The sequence below is a fragment of the Mucor velutinosus genome (assembly GCF_035048745.1).
Source record: "Mucor velutinosus strain NIH1002 chromosome Unknown tig00001553, whole genome shotgun sequence".
Classification (NCBI taxonomy): Eukaryota; Fungi; Mucoromycota; class Mucoromycetes; order Mucorales; family Mucoraceae; genus Mucor; species Mucor velutinosus.
This window is the reverse complement of record NW_027041930.1, coordinates 224,556-244,043: the sequence shown is the minus strand read 5'-3', so window position 1 is coordinate 244,043 and position 19,488 is coordinate 224,556. Positions and strand designations below refer to the sequence as shown.

The following is a 19,488-nucleotide window of genomic DNA, read 5'->3' as shown; positions in this document are numbered from 1 at the left end:
GTTTACTATGAAACTATCCATGATAATTCTGGTAGCTGTATGGCAGTAGAGTACTGGTTGATGGAGATTACATCTCACATGTCAACAGCTGCTCCATGGCACAGGAATGATCTGCCATCATGGATCCTTTCAAGGCATTCATCGTGTCCGTTCGTGACTCGTCTGCCTATTATAAAGCAATAGCTGGTGTTGTGTTCCCTACTGTTCTTTTCCATTTCTATACCACCAAGCACACATACATCCAAGAAAATGGTAATTTACGCACCCGTATCATCTCTGATGTAGCCTAACACACACATACACACACACACACACACTATAGTCTGCCATCTTTAACTTTCAGTCATTATTGCTGGTGATATTACTTTTGATTTGCACATGCACCTATGTTCGAGCCCAAGCACCTTCCTTGTTAGATAGAAAAAAGACTGGGTAAGAGCAAAGCAACTCTTGTTGATTATACGTTTCATAAAGACTGACGGACATGACACAGCGTGCTTGGATTATTCTGGAAAGCAGCAAGAGTGGGAGAGAGATTAAGTCCATACGTATCACTTGCTTGTATCATTATGGGAATTACATTAATGAGTTCTTAATTGGATTTCTTTTTTTTTTATTGAAATAAAAGTATGAAAAAAATGGAGGTGGTGTTGAATGTGATATACATATATAAAAAATGAAGTGTTATGTGTGTGTGTGTGTGTGTATGTGTGTGTTGGCTGTGTCATGTTTAGTTTTCCACAGGATAATATTTATCGACCAGTTTCTCCATCTCTTTATCATGATCGAAATCAGTACAAGTAGCCTTTTTATGCATTTCATCACAAAGCACATCCATATCAATCTCATCAAATCGTGGGTGCTCGGATAACTTGTCCCACACTTTGGTGATATTTTTGATTTCCTCATCTTTTTCCTCCTCAGGCGGTAATGTGATGGCCGCAGTATTGAGTATATCGTTTGCGCCATTGAGAGGGTAAAAAAAGTCAAATTGAGATGGATCCGTTTGAAATGTAAGACGATGTTGATTTAAAATATCGTCTAATTGTGTGCCGTAATCCAACTTGTCGTCGTTGAGGAGTTGTGAATGATCCAGCAAGGCGTTTGAAGGCAAATCTGTGGTTTGCAAGATATCATCAATAGTCAGTTGACGTGGTTGCTGTTGATGAGATGCGGGAATTTGGAATTCCGGTGTGTTTGATCTACTCTTGGAAGATGTGGAATAACCACTGCTGAAGCTATCAAAATGTGCAATAGGTGATTCCACAATGTTGCTTTGACGAATGATCTTTTGGGGTCTTTCATCATAGGATGCCGAGTTACTGAGAGGATAGTCAAAAGACACAGTGGATCCCAACAAGGCGGCATTTTCATTTTGTAAGCGAGTGATCATCTCCTTTAGCTTTTCGTTTTCCACTAGCAACTTGGAGTTCTTATCAAGGTTCAGCTGTTTTTCCAGTTCCTTCACTCTGTCCTCCAAGATACGAACATGGTTCTCTTTTCTCTCTCTGAATGCTCGCTGGGCAGCTCGGTTCTGTGCTTTTCTCTTTGATTTGGGGTTATCTGAATCTTCATCATCGCTGGTCACTGGCTTTCTGCCTACTCTACGAGGTGAATCAGCATCATCTAATGTCTAGTATTAGTCACCATGTTCACATCCGGATCATACACATGGTAATTTACTTTTGCCAGATGCTGGTGGACTAGGAGATTTGCCATCGCTGAAGGAGCTATATTTACGCTTTTCATTACCATCGCTGGATGCTGCTTTTGTAGTGGTTGCTGGTGCCGTTGATGCTGGAGCTGCTGCTGCTGCTGCATTTGTATTAGCATTATTAGATAACAAAGCCAACAAGAGCATTGTCTGTGCTTCTGGGTTATCTTTGAGAAAAGAGACATCGGGATTCTTTCCTTGACTAGCAATCTTTTGCACAATTTCAGCTAAAGTCGTATTCATCTTTGTAGGATTGTGAATAATGAGGGAGGAAGAAAGGGAGAACAGGGAATGGAAAAAAAAAGTTTGTAATTGGATAGTTTATTGCAGTTGAAATAGAGAATCATTACAAATCAAACATTATCCAGTCACTTCAGATGGATGTAGTAGTAGTAGTAGTGGTAGTGAACCATCTCTTATGCTACTTGCGCACTCTTATCAACCTCTTCCTCTTCTGCTCCTCCTCCTTCTACTTGAGTCGTATCCAGATCCAAACCGCCCATGTCACTGGCATTGTTGGTTGTATTACTGCTGTTGGGTTTAGGTTCATCGGATCCCTCTACATTGAGCGTTGTGCCTGATTGCTTTTGTCTCTTTCTTCTTTGAATGAATACCTCATAATTGACAATCGGCATCATAATGTTGCTGCTTTTAGTGGTATCCGTAGATTCTAGCAGTGCAGTGGTAGAATCGACATTGGCTTGCCGTAATAGCTGATTCTCTGCCGACATGAGCTTTTTGAGGTTTTCTTCTACTGTTCTTGATTGCTCAGACGTCAATTCACGCACTTTTTGTGGATCGTCCGGTCGATTAATGTAAATCTACAAGTGAATTAGACGACACTATCCTTGCCAAACGGTGTTATTACGTACAGGTGTTTGTCTAAATGAATGCTTGCTTGGAAACGAAGGTAAATGTCGAGGCACGTAGGTAGGCATACCGCCTTCTGTTGTGTGATCCTCTGCTTCATCTTCTGAATCTTCATTGTCGGATGGCAGGAAATTCGGTATTGTCTCTAGTGTGGATGTTGTCTTTTGTGTCTTGAAGTACTTTTTCTTTAATTTAGCTAGTAGTTGTTGATTAAAAAGCGCATTCACTAGACTACATTCATGGTGTATTTACCTGTCTTTGTATCGTTTACTTTGGTGTTGAGGTACTCTTTGAAATTGGATATCTCTACGCCAGCGTTTTCTAGTGATCGAGTGATATCATGTATATTTGGTTTTGCCCTATTGCCCAGCTCTGCAAATCGGTGAGCAGAGGATAGCATCTTGTCCAAGTCTTACATAGAATGAATGTCAATATCAGGTTAAACTAGAAAAGAGAGACTTACATGAATCTAGTAGGCTTGAAAGCGCTTCCAGTGCTTGTGGTTCAATGCCTTGAAAGCCAGTTTCTTTAGCTACTATAGAGACAACCTTCTCGTTCACTTCAAATGTAAAGTCGCCACTGAAAGTACGTTTATTCTGCATTCTATCCAAGTGTTGTTATATATATATATATATGTTTGATTAAAAGGGAAGAAGGCGTCAAGAAATTTTCGTGTGTGGGCCGTGAATTGTGGGATAGATGTGATACAACCAGCAGTCTTTTGAAAAGCAGCCTCAACACACACACACACACACACACACACACACACACACAACCCTAGTTATCGATACGAGTGTGTCTACGCTTCGGATGTTTCTCACTGAAGCGAAGGGAACGTAGAGAGCCAACCTGCGCAGCGGCAGCTCGCATTGCCAATTGTCCTTGTACGTCTTATCAAAACTACTGTTATTTTCATGTTAACCCTCCACTTTATCTGTGGATCTGGCTTTTATGCCATGTTCCACATCTGTATACACATAGATACTTCATATACGGGCAAACAGCACACGGACATTACCCCTTTCTAGTCAAGCGTGTACCTGATACAGCAAAATCTGGGTACATTTGAACTGTTTTTTCTCGCGTTAACGGCCGTTTTAGATGGTCAGAATAGCACCAAACAATTGCTCTCATCTGGCAGTTACTTTCTGACACCTTTGCTCAACTTTTTGAGGATCAAAAAAAAACATGGCCAAAATTCGACCAAAAAGCATGAGGGGTACCTCATGATTTTCATCGAAAATCAAACAATCGCATTTTTCACCTCGAAATTGAAGACTTTTACTATGGTATATCTTGAATCAAAATGTTTCTCTCGATCCAAAGCAACATCTGAAACTACTTTTATGAGGCTTTCATATGCAAAATCTGGATATTTTCGCTAGAGACCTCATTTTATATTCTAACGTATTGCTCAATAATTTCATTCAAAACATCTATTACAATTAGCACCATTGGAAGCGCCTTGAAAAGTACTTCAAGAATGTATTAGGAAGCATAGGGTGATCATCACAGCTTATATAGTCGAATGTTGCAGAATAGATTAAAGAAGTCGAAGAAAACAAAATCTGTCCAATCTTGAATAGAAAAAATAAGCTGAGTTTGAATTAATTTTAGTGGATGGCTCTGCTGCTGGCTGGCCCAAATGCCCTTCTGATAATGACGATGAAGATAACAAGGACGATTGCGATGCTGATTAAATGAGGATCATGAGTGAAAAGACAAACGCTTAGCTTGAATCCTTTCATCTTTGCTCTTATTCCTACAAAGGTATCTTTTGCAATGACAAAGATAATACAAAAGTTAATAATGAACTAGTAAGAGCTACCTTTTTCTGTAAAGAAGTGTTTTCTCAAATCTCTCAAAGATTTGCTGTAGATCTTATTATAGAAGTCCTGTATTTAAGCATGACCAGTTTTATGTTGCCATGCCAAGAGCAACATTAGCGAATGGCATGGCAATTACACTACCAAAAAATGTGGTACGAACGGAGAATGTAGTGTACAAATGCTGCTAAAACCTGAACTCTTTACCACATCGTCTCAATAATAGCTTTCGTTCGATATCGGTGTATAAGCAAAAGGGGTACCGATGGATATATCCCCCCTCCTGGCTCTGATATAATCTTTTAATTGATTGTTTAAAGTCTACTTGATATATCAAATCTTTTATTATCCCTGGTTTGAAATATGTTTCGCGAGAACCCGCAGGGCGACGCCGTCATCGAGCGTAGGGAAATCGATCGGCTAGCACACTTGTACAGCATCTCAATGGTGATGACCCTATGTCTCTTAGTTGGCTTTTTGCGGGATACAGCCAAAAGCAAGGAAAGCTGGTGAAGATGGCTACCATTGTGGTTGTTGATATAATACGATAGCATAATATTGAGCGGGTAGCTAGTAGTGGTAGGAGAATCCATGAAGAGTAACGGTTGAACCCACTGAAAGTAGAGAGTTGCATATTGTTGCTGGAGATCTAGGATACCAAGACCACCCTAAAGGCGAGACAGAGTCCAGGTGTACCAGGGAACGACTGGGAAGATGTCTTGTTTCAAGGGACGTAATCTTGCACTCGGCGAACCATCTTGATAACCAAAAAAGGTTTACTACAAATGTTATAAAAACTCCTTGCTGTCAATAACTGAGGTAAAAAGTCAGGACTTGGGCTAAGGCTTAAACATTAACTACCAGAAACACCATTCTTCTCCATTGTTCGCTCCTCTTTTGCTCCAGTATACGCAGTTGCGTTGTTTTTTTTTTGCACCAGTCGTTAAAATTCTTGTTTACCGTTAAACCTTTTTGGTAAATCAAATTCCTATAAATAAACTGGTGAATGTAAGCCTGTCACTGAATTGTTATCATGTATCAAACAAGCGTATTCAAATGCCATATGGTCATCCGCAAGAAGTATATCCAAACATCATCTATGTGATCATCCACGACTACCAACTTCGTGGGCGCCCTTTAGCAATCAGGCTACAGTGCTACCACCGTAGTATCCTAATTGCCCCCGACATTTCGAACAGCCAGGAGAGATACAGACCGAATGTATACCAGTTAGCAAGGAGTTGTCATGTTGGTTCCTTGCATAACTACTGATCTGAGGCAGGTCTTAGAGAGAGCCCCAGGCTATACTTGGCCATTTGGATACCAAAACAGCAAAAGTTAAACAGTTGAAGGTATACAACATAGAGATGTTTGAATTGACCTAGTTATGTGATCATCCACGACTACCAACTTCGTGGGCGCCCTTTAGCAATCAGGCTACAGTGCTACCACCGTAGTATCCTAATTGCCCCCGACGTTTCGAACAGCCAGGAGAGATACAGACCGAATATATACCAGTTAGCAAGGAGTTGTCATGTTGGTTCCTTGCATAACTACTGATCTGAGGCAAGTCTTAGAGAGAGCCCCAGGCTATACTTGGCCATTTGGATACCAAAACAGCAAAAGTTAAACAGTTGAAGGTATATATACACAACTAGCTACTTCTTAGGGAAGAACACGCTTGACAAAAGAATTTGCTTGCTGTACAATGTACTTTCCTAGTTATTCTCTAGACGAAGAATTGTTTAATTGACAAAGAAGCAAGATGATATATTTGATACTTACATTCAATATCGTCTAATTATTGAAAACTGTTCGCATGTATCAAGGAAGCGTATTCAAATGCCAAATGATCATCCGCAAGAAGCATATCCAAACATCATCTATGTGATCATCCACGACTACCAACTTCGTGGGCGCCCTTTAGCAATCAGGCTACAGTGCTACCACCGCAGTATCCTAATTGCCCCCGACGTTTCGAACAGCCAGGAGAGATACAGACCGAATGTATACCAGTTAGCAAGGAGTTGTCATGTTGGTTCCTTGCATAACTACTGATCTGAGGCAGGTCTTAGAGAGAGCCCCAGGCTATACTTGGCCATTTGGATACCAAAACAGCAAAAGTTAAACAGTTGAAGGTATACAACATAGAGATATTTGAATTGACCTAGTTATGTGATCATCCACGACTACCAACTTCGTGGGCGCCCTTTAGCAATCAGGCTACAGTGCTACCACCATAGTATCCTAATTGCCCCCGACGTTTCGAACAGCCAGGAGAGATACAGACCGAATGTATACCAGTTAGCAAGGAGTTGTCATGTTGGTTCCTTGCATAACTACTGATCTGAGGCAAGTCTTAGAGAGAGCCCCAGGCTATACTTGGCCATTTGGATACCAAAACAGCAAAAGTTAAACAGTTGAAGGTATATATACACAACTAGCTACTTCTTAGGGAAGAACACGCTTGACAAAAGAATTTGCTTGCTGTACAATGTACTTTCCTAGTTATTCTCTAGACGGAGAATTGTTTAATTGACAAAGAAGCAAGGTGATATATTTGATACTTACATTCAATATCGTCTAATTATTGAAAACTGTTCGCATGTATCAAGGAAGCGTATTCAAATACCAATTGCAACGCGTAGATTTTCGCAAGTCACTATTTTTTGTAGGTTAATCACTGGATGAGGATGGCTCTTTTATCAGTTTGTATTCGCCTCTCTGCTGATCATCACTTTTTAATTGATCCAATTCTTTTACATATATCTCTGTTACATCCAATTTTGTTAGTAATTCTTCGAATCAAAATGGATTATTTCTTCAGAACACGACCGAAAGATTGGACGTTTGAATTTGCCTTATTGTATTATGCCAAAAAGTCGAATGGAAATATGCTAGTTGCTGCCCAAAGTATGAAAAACGACCTACAGACAATGATTTCAAGTGAGTTGGTAGCAAAAAAAGCCACTGATATTATGCGTGGATATCATGCCAATTTCGACGTGAGTTAGATTGCTTTGAAAAGAAGAGTAATGAGTTATAACTAATATTGTCTTACTATCAGAAACTGATGAAGATAACACAGAGTCGAAACTCATCTTCATCATCCACATCTGTAAGTTCGCTTCTAACGAGGGCTTCCTACACAAAAGCATTGACTCGATTGTTTAGGCTGCAATCAACAATCAGATTGCACATACCAATGTTGTAGTAGGCACACAAAATATTACAACAAACAGCAATAACAACAACAACAACAACAACAGCAGCAGCAGCAGCAGCAGCAGCAGCAGCAGCAACAACAGCAACAGCAACAACAGCAGCAACAGCAGAAAAAGAAAGCAACCATATCAATCCGACTCAGACAACGACGACAGCAATGAAGACGATAAATCTGAGGATGATATTAGTGATGGTGAAAGACGAAAGAGCGCCGACAAGTTGGATTTTCTTGTGGGTGGAGAACCACGAATTACAATCGAAGAGCACGATAACGCGGTATGAACTGTAAGCTTAAAATAATATATTAATCCTAATATCTCTTTTCTTTTTAGTGGATTGTCAACAACACTAACATCTCCAAGAACTTTCACATCTTTCGGAATAGATGTATGGATATGCTGGAGCGTGGCCGAGTTTGCATAAACCACACTCAAGAACTGTGAGTATATGTTTTGATATAAGAACCATGGTGAACGCACTACTAAATGGCTATTTAGAGCTCTAAACGGCATCATGTGGTTTGATGATAAGAATCGACGATATTACAATTTGAATGCTGAACAGTGGGCAGTCGTGCAGAAAGAAGTTTCCCAGAAATATCCCAGAGCTGAATCAGTTGATTTTTCTGAAATAGCAAAGATTGCAGATGTATCTATCTCTAGTTCTTAAATCCCAGTAGTCGACTTGCCTAATGCAGTTTAATTGTAGATCCTTTCCGATGATTTTGATGCTGGGGAGAGACAGGCTGAATTGTGGTACTGTTCTGTCGTCAATACCAATGACAATAATATGAAACTGATTGCTAGAACTGTCCTGGATCTGTAAGTATTAAATGTTGCCTCTTATTTCTCTGGTCTAATATCAGCACAACGCTATAGGGTTCAGAAGTCTCGAAAGACTAATGCCGTAAAGATGAGAGAGCCTCTATTTTGCAGCTTATTGGTTGAAAGCATTGTTACGCCTTTCTTGTGTCTGGATGAGGATTGCTTGACTTTATTAGGGTATGATTATATAATTTCATTTAACATAGCACTTGTCTTATCTAGTATTTGTTGCATAGAAATACTGATGAATCCCTTGGGAGTAAGATCCGTCGTCAACAAGATGGTCGCCGTCCCGATCTTTCTGTATTAGCAGAATTCAACAATCAATCTGCAATGCCTTTCATATGTGAAGTAAAGAGTTCAGAGTTTATGAACAATCTCAAGCAAACAGATGACAAGCATCCAGACTTTATCAAATTATGCAATTTGATGAAGGATGAATTAGATAGAATGATGGTGGCAAAAGAAAAAGTTGTTTATGGATTGCTTGTAGAAGGTAAAACAAATACCAAGAACCGCATAAATGTATTTGTATGCTAATTATTCTTTGTTACAAACATCAAAGGCTTTAAGTGTCGATTATTTGCTATGGATAATGATTATCATAAGCTGTATAGATTGTCTATGCTCAGCCTATTCTATCTGCCTCGTGATTTGTACGATTTCTCTTCACTTGTACCTTGCTTTAAGAAACTTTACCAATTGAAGGTTTGGAAAAAAAAATGATTGCATATTGTTGCTCTTATTAAGTATCGTATTTTCACCTTTAGATGTTGATGCAGATAACAACAGCAGCGATATTGGATGCTTTCTCTGAAAGTGATTTCGAAGAAGGCACTTGGTCGCCAAATAGAAAGCCAAACAACGCCTTGGTCAGTTTTCGCTCTCCTCAGAAGTAATGACCTTCACACACACACATAGACACACATAGACACACACATACACACACATAGACACACACATACACACACATACACACACACATACACACATAGACACACATACACACACACATACACACACATACACACACACATACACACACATACACACACACACACACACATACACATGCATTCTGTAAACACGTTTGATAACTGTCTCCGAACGGAGCATCTCTAATAAACCATATGCTAATCGTTTGACCTTTGATGTTTCTTGAATACGTAATGATTGCCAAAATCGCAAATTGAGACTACAAAAAACGCAATTTGGGTTAGTCAGGTGCGTAGCTTGGTATAAGTTAAAAGCGCAAGGTGCTTTTTAAAAGTGCCAACTGGCACTGGAGGCATTGTAATTGAATAAATTATTGCAGTTGAGATATAGAATCATTACAAATCAAACATTATCCAGTAGTAGCAGTAGGGGCGATGGTGATAGTGAACCATCTCTTATGCTACTTCACATAGGTAGGCATACCGCCTTCTGTTGTGTGATCCTCTGCTTCATCTTCTGAATCTTCATTATCGGATGGCAGGAAATTCGGTATTGTCTCTAGTGTGGATGTTGTCTTTTGTGTCTTGAAGTACTTTTTCTTTAATTTAGCTAGTAGTTGTTGATTAAAAAGCGCATTCACTAGACTACATTCATGGTGTATTTACCTGTCTTTGTATCGTTTACTTTGGTGTTGAGGTACTCTTTGAAATTGGATATCTCTACGCCAGCGTTTTCTAGTGATCGAGTGATATCATGTATATTTGGTTTTGCCCTATTGCCCAGCTCTGCAAATCGGTGAGCAGAGGATAGCATCTTGTCCAAGTCTTACATAGAATGAATGTCAATATCAGGTTAAACTAGAAAAGAGAGACTTACATGAATCTAGTAGGCTTGAAAGCGCTTCCAGTGCTTGTGGTTCAATGCCTTGAAAGCCAGTTTCTTTAGCTACTATAGAGACAACCTTCTCGTTCACTTCAAATGTAAAGTCGCCACTGAAGGTACGTTTATTCTGCATTCTATCCAAGTGTTGTTATATATACAGTATATACGAGTGTTTATGCTTCAGATGGCTCTCTACCTTCGCTTCGCTTCGGTGAGAACCAACCTGTGCACCGACAGCTCGCGCTACCGATTGCCCTTGCGCATCTTATCAATAAAATACTGCTACTTCCATGTTGACCCTCCACTTACACATGAGAACCCTTCATATTATCTATGGATCTGATTCTTATGTGATGCTCTACATCCATATACACCTAGCTACTTTATATACAGGCAAGTAGCATACTGGCATTTCCCCTTTTTAGTCTTCAGTGTCCCTGATACAGCAAAACCTCAGTGCATTTGAGTTGCGTTTTCTTGAGTTCAAGGCTGTTTTAGGGGGTCAAAATAGTACCAAAAAAGTACTTTCCTCCAACACTTACTTCCTAACACCTTTGCTCAACTTTTTGGGGATCAAAAAAACATGACCGAAAATCGACCGAAAAGCATGAGGTACCCCTCATGGTTTTCATCGAAAATCAAATGATCGCGTTTTCTGCCTTGATAACGAAGACTTTTACTATGATATACCTTGAGTCAAAATGTTTCTCTCGATTCAAAGCAACTTCTGAAACCACTTAAATGAGGTTTCCATATGCAAAATTTTGACTTTTTGGCCAGAAACCTCTTTTCATATTTTTATAAATTGCTCAATAAGTTTACTCAAAACATCTATTTTACTTGGCACCATTGGATGCGCCTTGAAATACATTCCAAGAAAGCTTAAAGAAGCATTGGGTGATCATCAAAATTCTATAGTCGAATCTGACAAAAACAGTTCAATCAAGTCGAAGAGTAATCAAAATCTGACCAATCTGGAGTAGAACGAGGAATCTGGGTTTAAAATAATTTTGGCGGCTGGTGGAGCCAGCTGGCAAACTCAATCTAGTAAGGATGAAGGTAACAACAGGTGCTTTTGATGCTAATGGAAAGTAGGTGGCAAATTACATAATAGTACTGTCTTTTAGACAGGCAACTTTCTTTTAGAGCTCTGCATGTAATAACACCAGTCCCCCGAAATACTTGTAAGATGAGCTTATTTCCTTTTTTGAGACTTCGAAAGTGTGTAGGAACAGTAAATTTATTATGTTATGAATAGCACACCCGCATCATGGCAAAGTACTGGTATCTCTGTATGCAGAATTCAAGTTATGGATCTCCCCACATAATACAGGCCAAGTGATGGACAGCTCTCCTTTGTTCTTTTGCTCTAACTGGAGCATTTCATACATGAATTTCAAGTTGGGTTGAATAATGACATTTAAACGACGTGCTCGAACAAACAGATAAGCTTGCACCAACGAGAACTTCAAATGCTTCATGACATAACAGATGGTGATGGCTGCACTACGGCTCACGCCCACTCTGCAATGGATCAAGCAAGTGGATCCCTTTAGCCGAGCATCTTCTATAGACTGAGATTAATTCTTTTAAATCTTGTAAACATCCTCAGATGTCTTACCAACGAAATCCAAGACATTTGATAACCGACTTTGAATAGAATCAATGCCATCATCATACAAATTATCCAAAAACAAGAGTTCAAATGCACTGCTGTCCAAATCTGCCTTTTCACCTACACTTACAATATGTGTGATATTGAGTGCTTTCAACATGGCTGGATTGGTCGCATGATTCAGATTACCCAGGTATAAGAAGGGCAATATCCTGGATGGAAATGAACCTTCGAATCGAGGCGAATAGAACCAAGGAAAGAGCCTTTCCTCCTCTTTGCTAGGTGAAAGTTGCGATTGTCTATATATATTGTCCGGTATCTTTTCATCTACATCTGTGTTGGAGATGGTATTGATATAGGCATCGTCTAGTAATTGTCGATGATCTGCTCTGATAGGTGATGACACAAATGCATGTGTCTTCATTTGTTGACCTTCCACTTGCCCAACGTTGTCGTCGTCGTCTCCGTCCTCTTCACTATCCGCATTGGCATTCAGCGTCACTCCTCCCACACTCAATCGCTTGATGGCCTCTGATGCATCCGCTGTGGTACTCTTTTTTCGCTTGGGTTGTGGCTCAATGCTATCATGATCTTCAAACAACATGTGCTCAATCCTGCGTAAAGTGGGCACATCAGCGGCATAGACAAAGAATGAGCGTATGCGCTGCAAGTAGAGATAAGCTTCTGGTAACTGTAGTTTGCAGTGATACATGATCCACGTGAGTGCCAGTAAGCTGGATTCTGTGTAGCCATCAGAGCAGTGTATCAGTATTCTACGGTCGTGTGCAGCTTGGTCTTCCATAAACAACAGCAGTTGGTGCAGCCGAGCGTAAAAAGCGTCAAACTCGGATTTTTCATTGGGTACACCAGTGGCATACACGTCAAAATGGATCATCTCTGGGGGCATCTGGCCGTCTTTTAAATCATTCAATGTTTCACGAGCCAATGTCAGCGTAGATGGCAGTGGCATATCAGCTAAATCATGTGCTTCAATACAGATAGAAAATTGATGGGGATTCACATCTTCTTCATGGCTAAATTCGGATGAACATGATGAGATAGAAGACATGCCAATGTCGTGTGTAGAGACAGGCGCATCTTGTGTGTTTCCAACCTGTCTATGTATTAATACCTAACATCACCATTGACTTGTCTACATGCCTCACCCAAATGTTCCTTGTCACTTCGGTTGCTTTACTCATCTTCCTCATATGAAGGTTCTCCAATTCCACAAAATCCCTTCTGTGCATCAGTAATCCAGTGGAATCGTACATGACCAGTTCAGGATAGTCTCTTTCAAATACCGAGAATTCGTCTAAAAAAAATCATGCATAAATTATTATAGTTTAGCCCCTTCCCTCTCTCATTAAATACAGCACACACTTGCCTTCAATCACAATAGTCTTGTAGATCAAGGTGTTTGCGTTGACCACAGCTCTTTTGCCCGCACTCTTCTGCACTGCCTCGATCTGGGCCAGCCTCTCCTGATGCAATTTTCGTTGAGCAGCCGCTAATTCAGTTGCCAAATGTTGCGCATGGGTGCCATACAGCACAAGATCGCAAATGGTCGAAAATCTCGAGATTTGGTTCTGGAAGTTGCGCAGGTTGATGGAGACATCCTTTTTGTAGCTGTTGATGAATTCGTATTGATGAGGCGGTTCCATGAACAGCACTTGGTGAGGTAATACAGTCTCCATCAGACGAGATGTGGTTTCTGAATCTTCACAATGGATCACCATCAAGCCACGGTACTTTGGGACCAAGCTTCTTCTTACCCCAAAAAATAGGTTTTGCTGGTTGCTGTAGCCATCGACGCCATGAAGCCAAGGAAACAGGATATCGTTGGGCAGCGGAAATTGCAGGTAGCGCTTGTGGAAGGCGGCAAACTGACGAGCTGACGTTGTGTAGATGTTGTCTTGTTTGGGAGTGATGAGATCATCCGGAATGTCGAACAAACCGCTATTATTTACTTGGCCGTCCACTAGTGTCATTCTTTGTATGTTTGTGCGTAAGTCGTTGAGGTGAGCAGGAAGGGGCGTGGCGAGCGAAGAAAATGAGAGAGGGAAAAAAAAAAAAGAAGAAAAAAAAAGTTTAAATTTCAAGATATTTCCGTTGTGGGGGGTTTCAGATTACGCGAAAGATTTTCTTTCTTCTCTATATCTCATTCCTGTGATCCAGCATGTCAAAATCAGCCTCCAAGCACAGCAAAAAGCAGGGCAAGCCGCAAGATGTGCTGGAGCAACTGAGGAAACTGGCCAAAAAGCACAAGAAGAGCAAGGACAAATCCAGCAAGAAGCCATCTGCAAAAGCAGCAGATCATGCCATGATCCCAATGACCAAAGACGAGTATGAAAAAAAGAGGTCTATCATCACTACAGAGTACGATGCCCAGACAGGCAGGATGAGGTATAACAGAAAGGCGTTACATGCTGACGAGAGAGAGCTAACCGACTCGCCTTAGACGGAAGCGAGCCACGGGAGAGATCCTAGAGAGCATTGTCACCAAGGAACAGCATCTGAAAATCAACCAAATGTCCACCTTTATGGATGGCCTTTCATATCAACGACAAGTAATTAAGAAATAATTTAAGTTTTTGTGTAATATTGAAACAGTTGATAAATATGGACAATGTACGAGTGTCAATAGGACAAAGATGGGGGCAGCTATTCAAAGTCCTTGTGAATATGGCTATTTACTCCTTGTTCCTATAGTTATTTTTATATTCTCTCTCTCTCTCTCTCTCTCTCTCTCTCTCTTTCTTTTTTTTTCCTCTCTTTTTCTTCTTCTTCATTCATTCAAGTTCGTCCCCCTTTCCCTTCCTTTTTCTTTCACCATAAGCATGGAGCAGCAGCAGACCATTCGACCCTCGCCTTCATCTACCAATATATACAGTAGGTATCGATTGCCCTCCACGGCCAGCACAGACACCACAGCCAGTAGTCAAGATGTCACCATGGATCATAAGAGAAGTTATACCATAGACAATCTCAGCTCCTTGGCCTACTTTTCCTCGACCGACAATATCTCAACTGAACTCACACCATCAGCTGCCATCCGTGATCGCTACTACCAATCCAGCCGCTATTTGCAAGACAACCACCATGCAGACGAGTTGGAGGATGAGGATCACTTTTTGGAGGAGGAGGAGGATACAGGCACAGAGGACACTGTGTACGAGGAAGCGGTGGGAGATGTGTTTGATTACAGACCTGGTGACAGCAATTTCTACACCAAACCCAATGATACACCAAGTATTTATAGCATCAACGATTCAGTCATCTCGCTGCGAACAGAATACAACGGAGAGGACAGTCGTTCCATCAACAGCATTCGCACTGTCGACGATCGCATGCAAGGCCGCTCCACTTCTCTCTTGGGCGCCAATTTAAACTCGTTGGCAAAGACAGCAAAGAAAGTATCAAGATCAAGTTCCATTTTTCGTAGTAATAACAACAGTAGCACTGATAAAAATACCAAGAAAAAGCTGGAGCCCTTTGTCCCTGTTCGAGACCAGTATTTCAAAGATAACTCGAGCATTCGGTCTGTGGGTGGTACGAGTTTGTTGTCTAAATTATCAAAGTCCACGGCCCCCATGAGAGCAAAACTATCCGCCATCTCGCATTTAGCCAGCAGACACCATGCCCGTATTGAACACACACCGTCCATTGCCCTGCCAGGCAGAAAACGAGTTGCTGAGAGTGTCTACAACATCCCATTCACCTCACCGTCATCAACATCGACCTCCAAGGATCGTCCCTCGCTCAACACCATGACCAAAAAGAAGACGACCTTTGAAAAGGCTCAGTCATTTACGTTTAATCTGCCCAAAACACTGTCTGCTTCTTCTTCTACCAACTCCAATGCAAGCAGCAACCACAAAATCATTGTGGGTTCCACACTAGTAGATGAGCCTGGCTCAATTGCACCTATCAAGACAACCGAACGCATGCCCGCCATCTATCCCGCTTTGCTTTCAAAGGTAGCAGAGGCATTTCAGGAACGTATTGTACTGAGCACGAAATCAAAGGATAGTATCAAGTACAAGGATGTGTTTGATGGAAAAGAGGCTGTGGTAAGATTATGAACGAGAGCTGCGTTGGGAGGGAAACGGATAGGTGGATTGATGCTTTTTTTTTTCAACTAGGATAAGCTCGCCTTCATTATCAAGTCGAATGACCGCAATTTAGCATTGCTTATAGGTCGTTCTTTGGATTCACAAAAGTTCTTTCATGATGTCAACTATGAACATCGTTTGCGTGATTCGAGTCAAGAGCTCTATCAATTTAGACGAGATCAATTGAACTTGAGACCCAAGAGCGGCATGGTGTATCCTCAGGCTGCGATCAATCACAGCAAACCAGTGGTGGAGGATACCTTGCCCAACGGTGTGTTTACTCTGTTGACAGACTGTTATTCGCCCACTTGTACCAGGGAGAAGCTGTGCTATTCATCTCGTTGTCCAAGACGTCAAGAACAAGCCAAGCGTAGCAATGCTTCTTCTCCCAACAACAAGCAACGAGGACACAGCCGTGAAGGAAGCAGTTCTTATCTAATCACCCAACAAGAGGACAGACTGTGGATCAACACAGTGCCAAAAACGCTATTGGACACCTTGAGTAAGGATGAGAAGAAGCGTCAAGAAAACATTTACGAGTTGGTGTACACAGAGAAGGATTTCGTCAATGACTTGACCTATCTCAAGGAGGTAAGTATACGACTCAAGTGGTAGCCTGTATGTAACTCATCTGTGGTGTTCGATTAGCAATGGATTCAACCTTTACTCGATACCAATAACCCACACCAAATCACGGGTGATCGAGCTACATTTGTACAAGACATCTTTTGGAACATCACTGAGGTCCTGCAAGTCAACAGCATGCTCTCCAAGGCACTATTGACGCGACAAGCAAAAGCCAAAGTTGTGGATCAAGTAGGCGATATCATGCTGGCTCACGTAGCCAAGTTTGAACCCTTTGTGCGATATGGATCTCATCAAATCATCAGCAAATACGTTTTCGAGACTGAGAAATCCACCAACGCTTCCTTTGCAGACTTTGTCACCAAGACGGAGCGTCTGCCACAATCAAGAAAGTTGGAATTGAACGGCTATTTGACCAAGCCCACCACACGTTTGGGTCGATACAACCTACTGCTGAGAGAGATATTGAAGCACACACCCAAGGAACATCCTGATCAAGAGACAATTCCTAGAGTCATGACCATCATTGCCAAGTTCTTGGCAGATGTGAACCGAGAGACGGGCAGAACAGAGAATTCGTTCAATTTGCAATTGCTGAACGAGAGAATTGTCAACAAGAACATTTCCAACTTTGTAAGTAGAATGAGCATGTTTGAAAAGCAGTGGCAACAGCACTCATCGCACATTGCAATAGGACCTGGATTTAACTGCTTCCAATCGTCAAATCATCATGAAGGGCACTTGGAAGAAGGGGTCTGGATCCACGGAAGCATCCGAAGTGTTAGTGTACCTATTGGACCACTGTCTGCTCATTATGAAAACCAAGCAAAACGAAGAAAAGTACAAACTCGTCCGCAAACCTATTCCACTCGCCTTGCTCTCCATCACATTCCCTGACCTCACAAAGCGAGCCAGCACTATCATTCCCTTGGGCAGACCCAGCAATGTCTCTGCAGCCGACATCAATATTACCAACAACAATACACTTTACGATGACCTTGATGCCACTAGCAACAACACTGTCGATTATACCAACAACAACAACACTCATAATAATATACCTAAAAATGGGTTCCCCATTTCCTTTGTTCACTTGGGAAAACAAAGTTCAGGAGGCCCCATCACTTTATATGCAACTACATTATCCATTCGCAAACAGTGGGCTGACAAGATTGAAGGCCAACGTAAAGCCTTGGTCGAGAAGCACAAGGTGTTCAACATCAGATCGATCAATGAGAGCTTCTTTAGCTCGTTCAACAAGGTCAACTGTACAGCTGTATTTGGTAGGTTATCATACAGCACAACATGTGTCCTTTCTGTTACTAACACACCAATAAAGATAATGGCAAATCGCTGGTCTTGGGTGGTGATCAAGGTGTATACCTTAAAAAGGAAGGCAGTGGAGATGAGTTAATTAGAATCTTGGCGATGGACAAAGTATCACAAATTGACATCCTCGAGCAATCCAACTTGATTCTGGTTTTGGCTGACAAAATTCTGTACACTTACTCCTTTGATACACTCTTGTCCACAGAATCTGGTATGAAACGTGGTCGCAAAATCTCCAGTCATGTCTCGTTCTTCAAGGTGGGTAAAATCTGGGATAAATCCATCCCGGCCTCCTCTGCCGCCTCCTCGTCTCCCAATGGTGCCAATGCAGATCAACAAGTCATGACAGTCGACGGTATTGAAAAGACGTTGGTCTGTTTTGTGCGTTACAATGCCATGACATCCACCATCCGTGCCTTGGAGCCCTATGAAACCACCAAGGAAGCCAACAAGAAAAAGAACAAGAATCTAGGCCGTCTGATCCGTGGTAATAATGAAGCGCTCAAGGCGTACAAGGATTTATACATTCCCGGTGAAGCTTCTTCCATTCAATTTTTCAAAAACATCATTTGTGTGGGTAGCGCAAGAGGCTTTCAAATGGTGAATCTGAGTTCTGCAGAAGTACAAAGTAAATTTGCAACGAGCCTTTTCCAGCAAATGATAGATGTATGTTAATTAATTTGTGTACTCTCTAGGTGTCCTTGATCCAAATGATGAGAGTAACAACTCTATCCTTGCGTTACATGAAAATATGAAACCCATTTCAATGTTTAGACACAAGGATGGCAACATTTTGCTCTGTTACAGCGGTAAAATGAGTCATGACCAAGTTTACCCGAGGTATTGTGTACTCATTCTGTTATAATAGAACTGGCATTTTATATTGACAAAAAGGGCAAACGAGTCCGCAAAGATTGGTCCATTTCTTGGGAAGGCAATCCTACTGCATTCGCATTCAGATTCCCTTACGTGGTAGCATTCAACACCAACTTCATCGAAGTGCGCCATATGGACACTGTAAGTAACCATGTTTAAAGCATAATGAAAAAGACATACTGAAATTTGTTTAGGGTGATTTACTGCAAGTGATACCTGGCAACAACATTCGCTGTCTTCGTCCTGATTCAACTGACAGGATTCATGGTGTCATGGATGATCGTCTTGCCGGATCTGAAGTCATTTTTGAGTTGCAGTTGGTAGATCCTCATCGTCGTAAAATCAGCATGATCAAAAATAGTCGAAACAGATCACTTTTCTAGACTTGCTCGTTATTTCTCTATACTCTTTGTATGTGTATGTTTTCTGTACATTATTCTATTCTCTCCTTTTTTTTTATATCTTTTTCCGTTTTCTAAATTATTACTGCACTCTACTATACAAAAATTAAAAACTTCACATGTTATACGGTATATTTTCACGGAAAAGATCGACGTGGCGATCTTTTTCATATGTTATCTGTCATAGTTTGCGTCAATTGACCAGAGCATTCCTTAAAAATTGCATTTTCATGGATAACCTGGTACAAAATGCCAGCGTTCAGCTCAACGATAACATACTATATAATACA

The 19,488-nt window shown here is 41.1% G+C and overlaps 7 protein-coding genes across 7 annotated transcripts; 3 read left to right on the top strand and 4 right to left on the bottom strand.

Annotated features, from left to right (window-relative positions):
* Positions 1-249: 249 nt before the first annotated feature.
* ATC70_007424 (uncharacterized protein) lies at positions 250-596 on the top strand (the record flags this gene model as incomplete). Its single annotated transcript, XM_064826683.1, has 3 exons — positions 250-252; positions 323-432; positions 494-596. 3 exons carry the CDS (start codon positions 250-252, stop codon positions 594-596), a joined length of 216 nt encoding a protein of 71 aa, XP_064675740.1.
* Positions 597-730: 134 nt separating this feature from the next.
* On the bottom strand, positions 731-1,957 carry ATC70_007423 (uncharacterized protein; the record flags this gene model as incomplete). Its single annotated transcript, XM_064826682.1, has 2 exons — positions 731-1,626; positions 1,684-1,957. 2 exons carry the CDS (start codon positions 1,955-1,957, stop codon positions 731-733), a joined length of 1,170 nt encoding a protein of 389 aa, XP_064675739.1.
* A 173-nt stretch (positions 1,958-2,130) lies between these two features.
* On the bottom strand, positions 2,131-3,186 carry ATC70_007422 (uncharacterized protein; the record flags this gene model as incomplete). The annotated part of the gene is made up of 4 exons (XM_064826681.1): positions 2,131-2,535; positions 2,587-2,780; positions 2,837-2,995; positions 3,048-3,186. 4 exons carry the CDS (start codon positions 3,184-3,186, stop codon positions 2,131-2,133), a joined length of 897 nt encoding a protein of 298 aa, XP_064675738.1.
* A 6,669-nt stretch (positions 3,187-9,855) lies between these two features.
* Positions 9,856-10,410, bottom strand: ATC70_007421 (uncharacterized protein; the record flags this gene model as incomplete). Its single annotated transcript, XM_064826680.1, has 3 exons — positions 9,856-10,004; positions 10,061-10,219; positions 10,272-10,410. The coding sequence occupies 3 exons, from the start codon at positions 10,408-10,410 to the stop codon at positions 9,856-9,858; spliced, it is 447 nt and encodes a 148-aa protein (XP_064675737.1).
* Positions 10,411-11,545: 1,135 nt separating this feature from the next.
* Positions 11,546-13,883, bottom strand: SNT1 (DNA-binding protein snt1; the record flags this gene model as incomplete). The annotated part of the gene is made up of 4 exons (XM_064826679.1): positions 11,546-11,844; positions 11,899-13,006; positions 13,059-13,207; positions 13,280-13,883. 4 exons carry the CDS (start codon positions 13,881-13,883, stop codon positions 11,546-11,548), a joined length of 2,160 nt encoding a protein of 719 aa, XP_064675736.1.
* Positions 13,884-14,071: 188 nt separating this feature from the next.
* NRC2_2 (serine/threonine protein kinase, AGC) lies at positions 14,072-14,477 on the top strand (the record flags this gene model as incomplete). Its single annotated transcript, XM_064826678.1, has 2 exons — positions 14,072-14,298; positions 14,354-14,477. 2 exons carry the CDS (start codon positions 14,072-14,074, stop codon positions 14,475-14,477), a joined length of 351 nt encoding a protein of 116 aa, XP_064675735.1.
* A 255-nt stretch (positions 14,478-14,732) lies between these two features.
* ORT1_1 (mitochondrial ornithine carrier protein) lies at positions 14,733-19,180 on the top strand (the record flags this gene model as incomplete). Its single annotated transcript, XM_064826677.1, has 8 exons — positions 14,733-15,965; positions 16,038-16,598; positions 16,656-17,225; positions 17,287-17,875; positions 17,932-18,549; positions 18,617-18,730; positions 18,790-18,938; positions 18,992-19,180. 8 exons carry the CDS (start codon positions 14,733-14,735, stop codon positions 19,178-19,180), a joined length of 4,023 nt encoding a protein of 1,340 aa, XP_064675734.1.
* Positions 19,181-19,488: the final 308 nt, after the last annotated feature.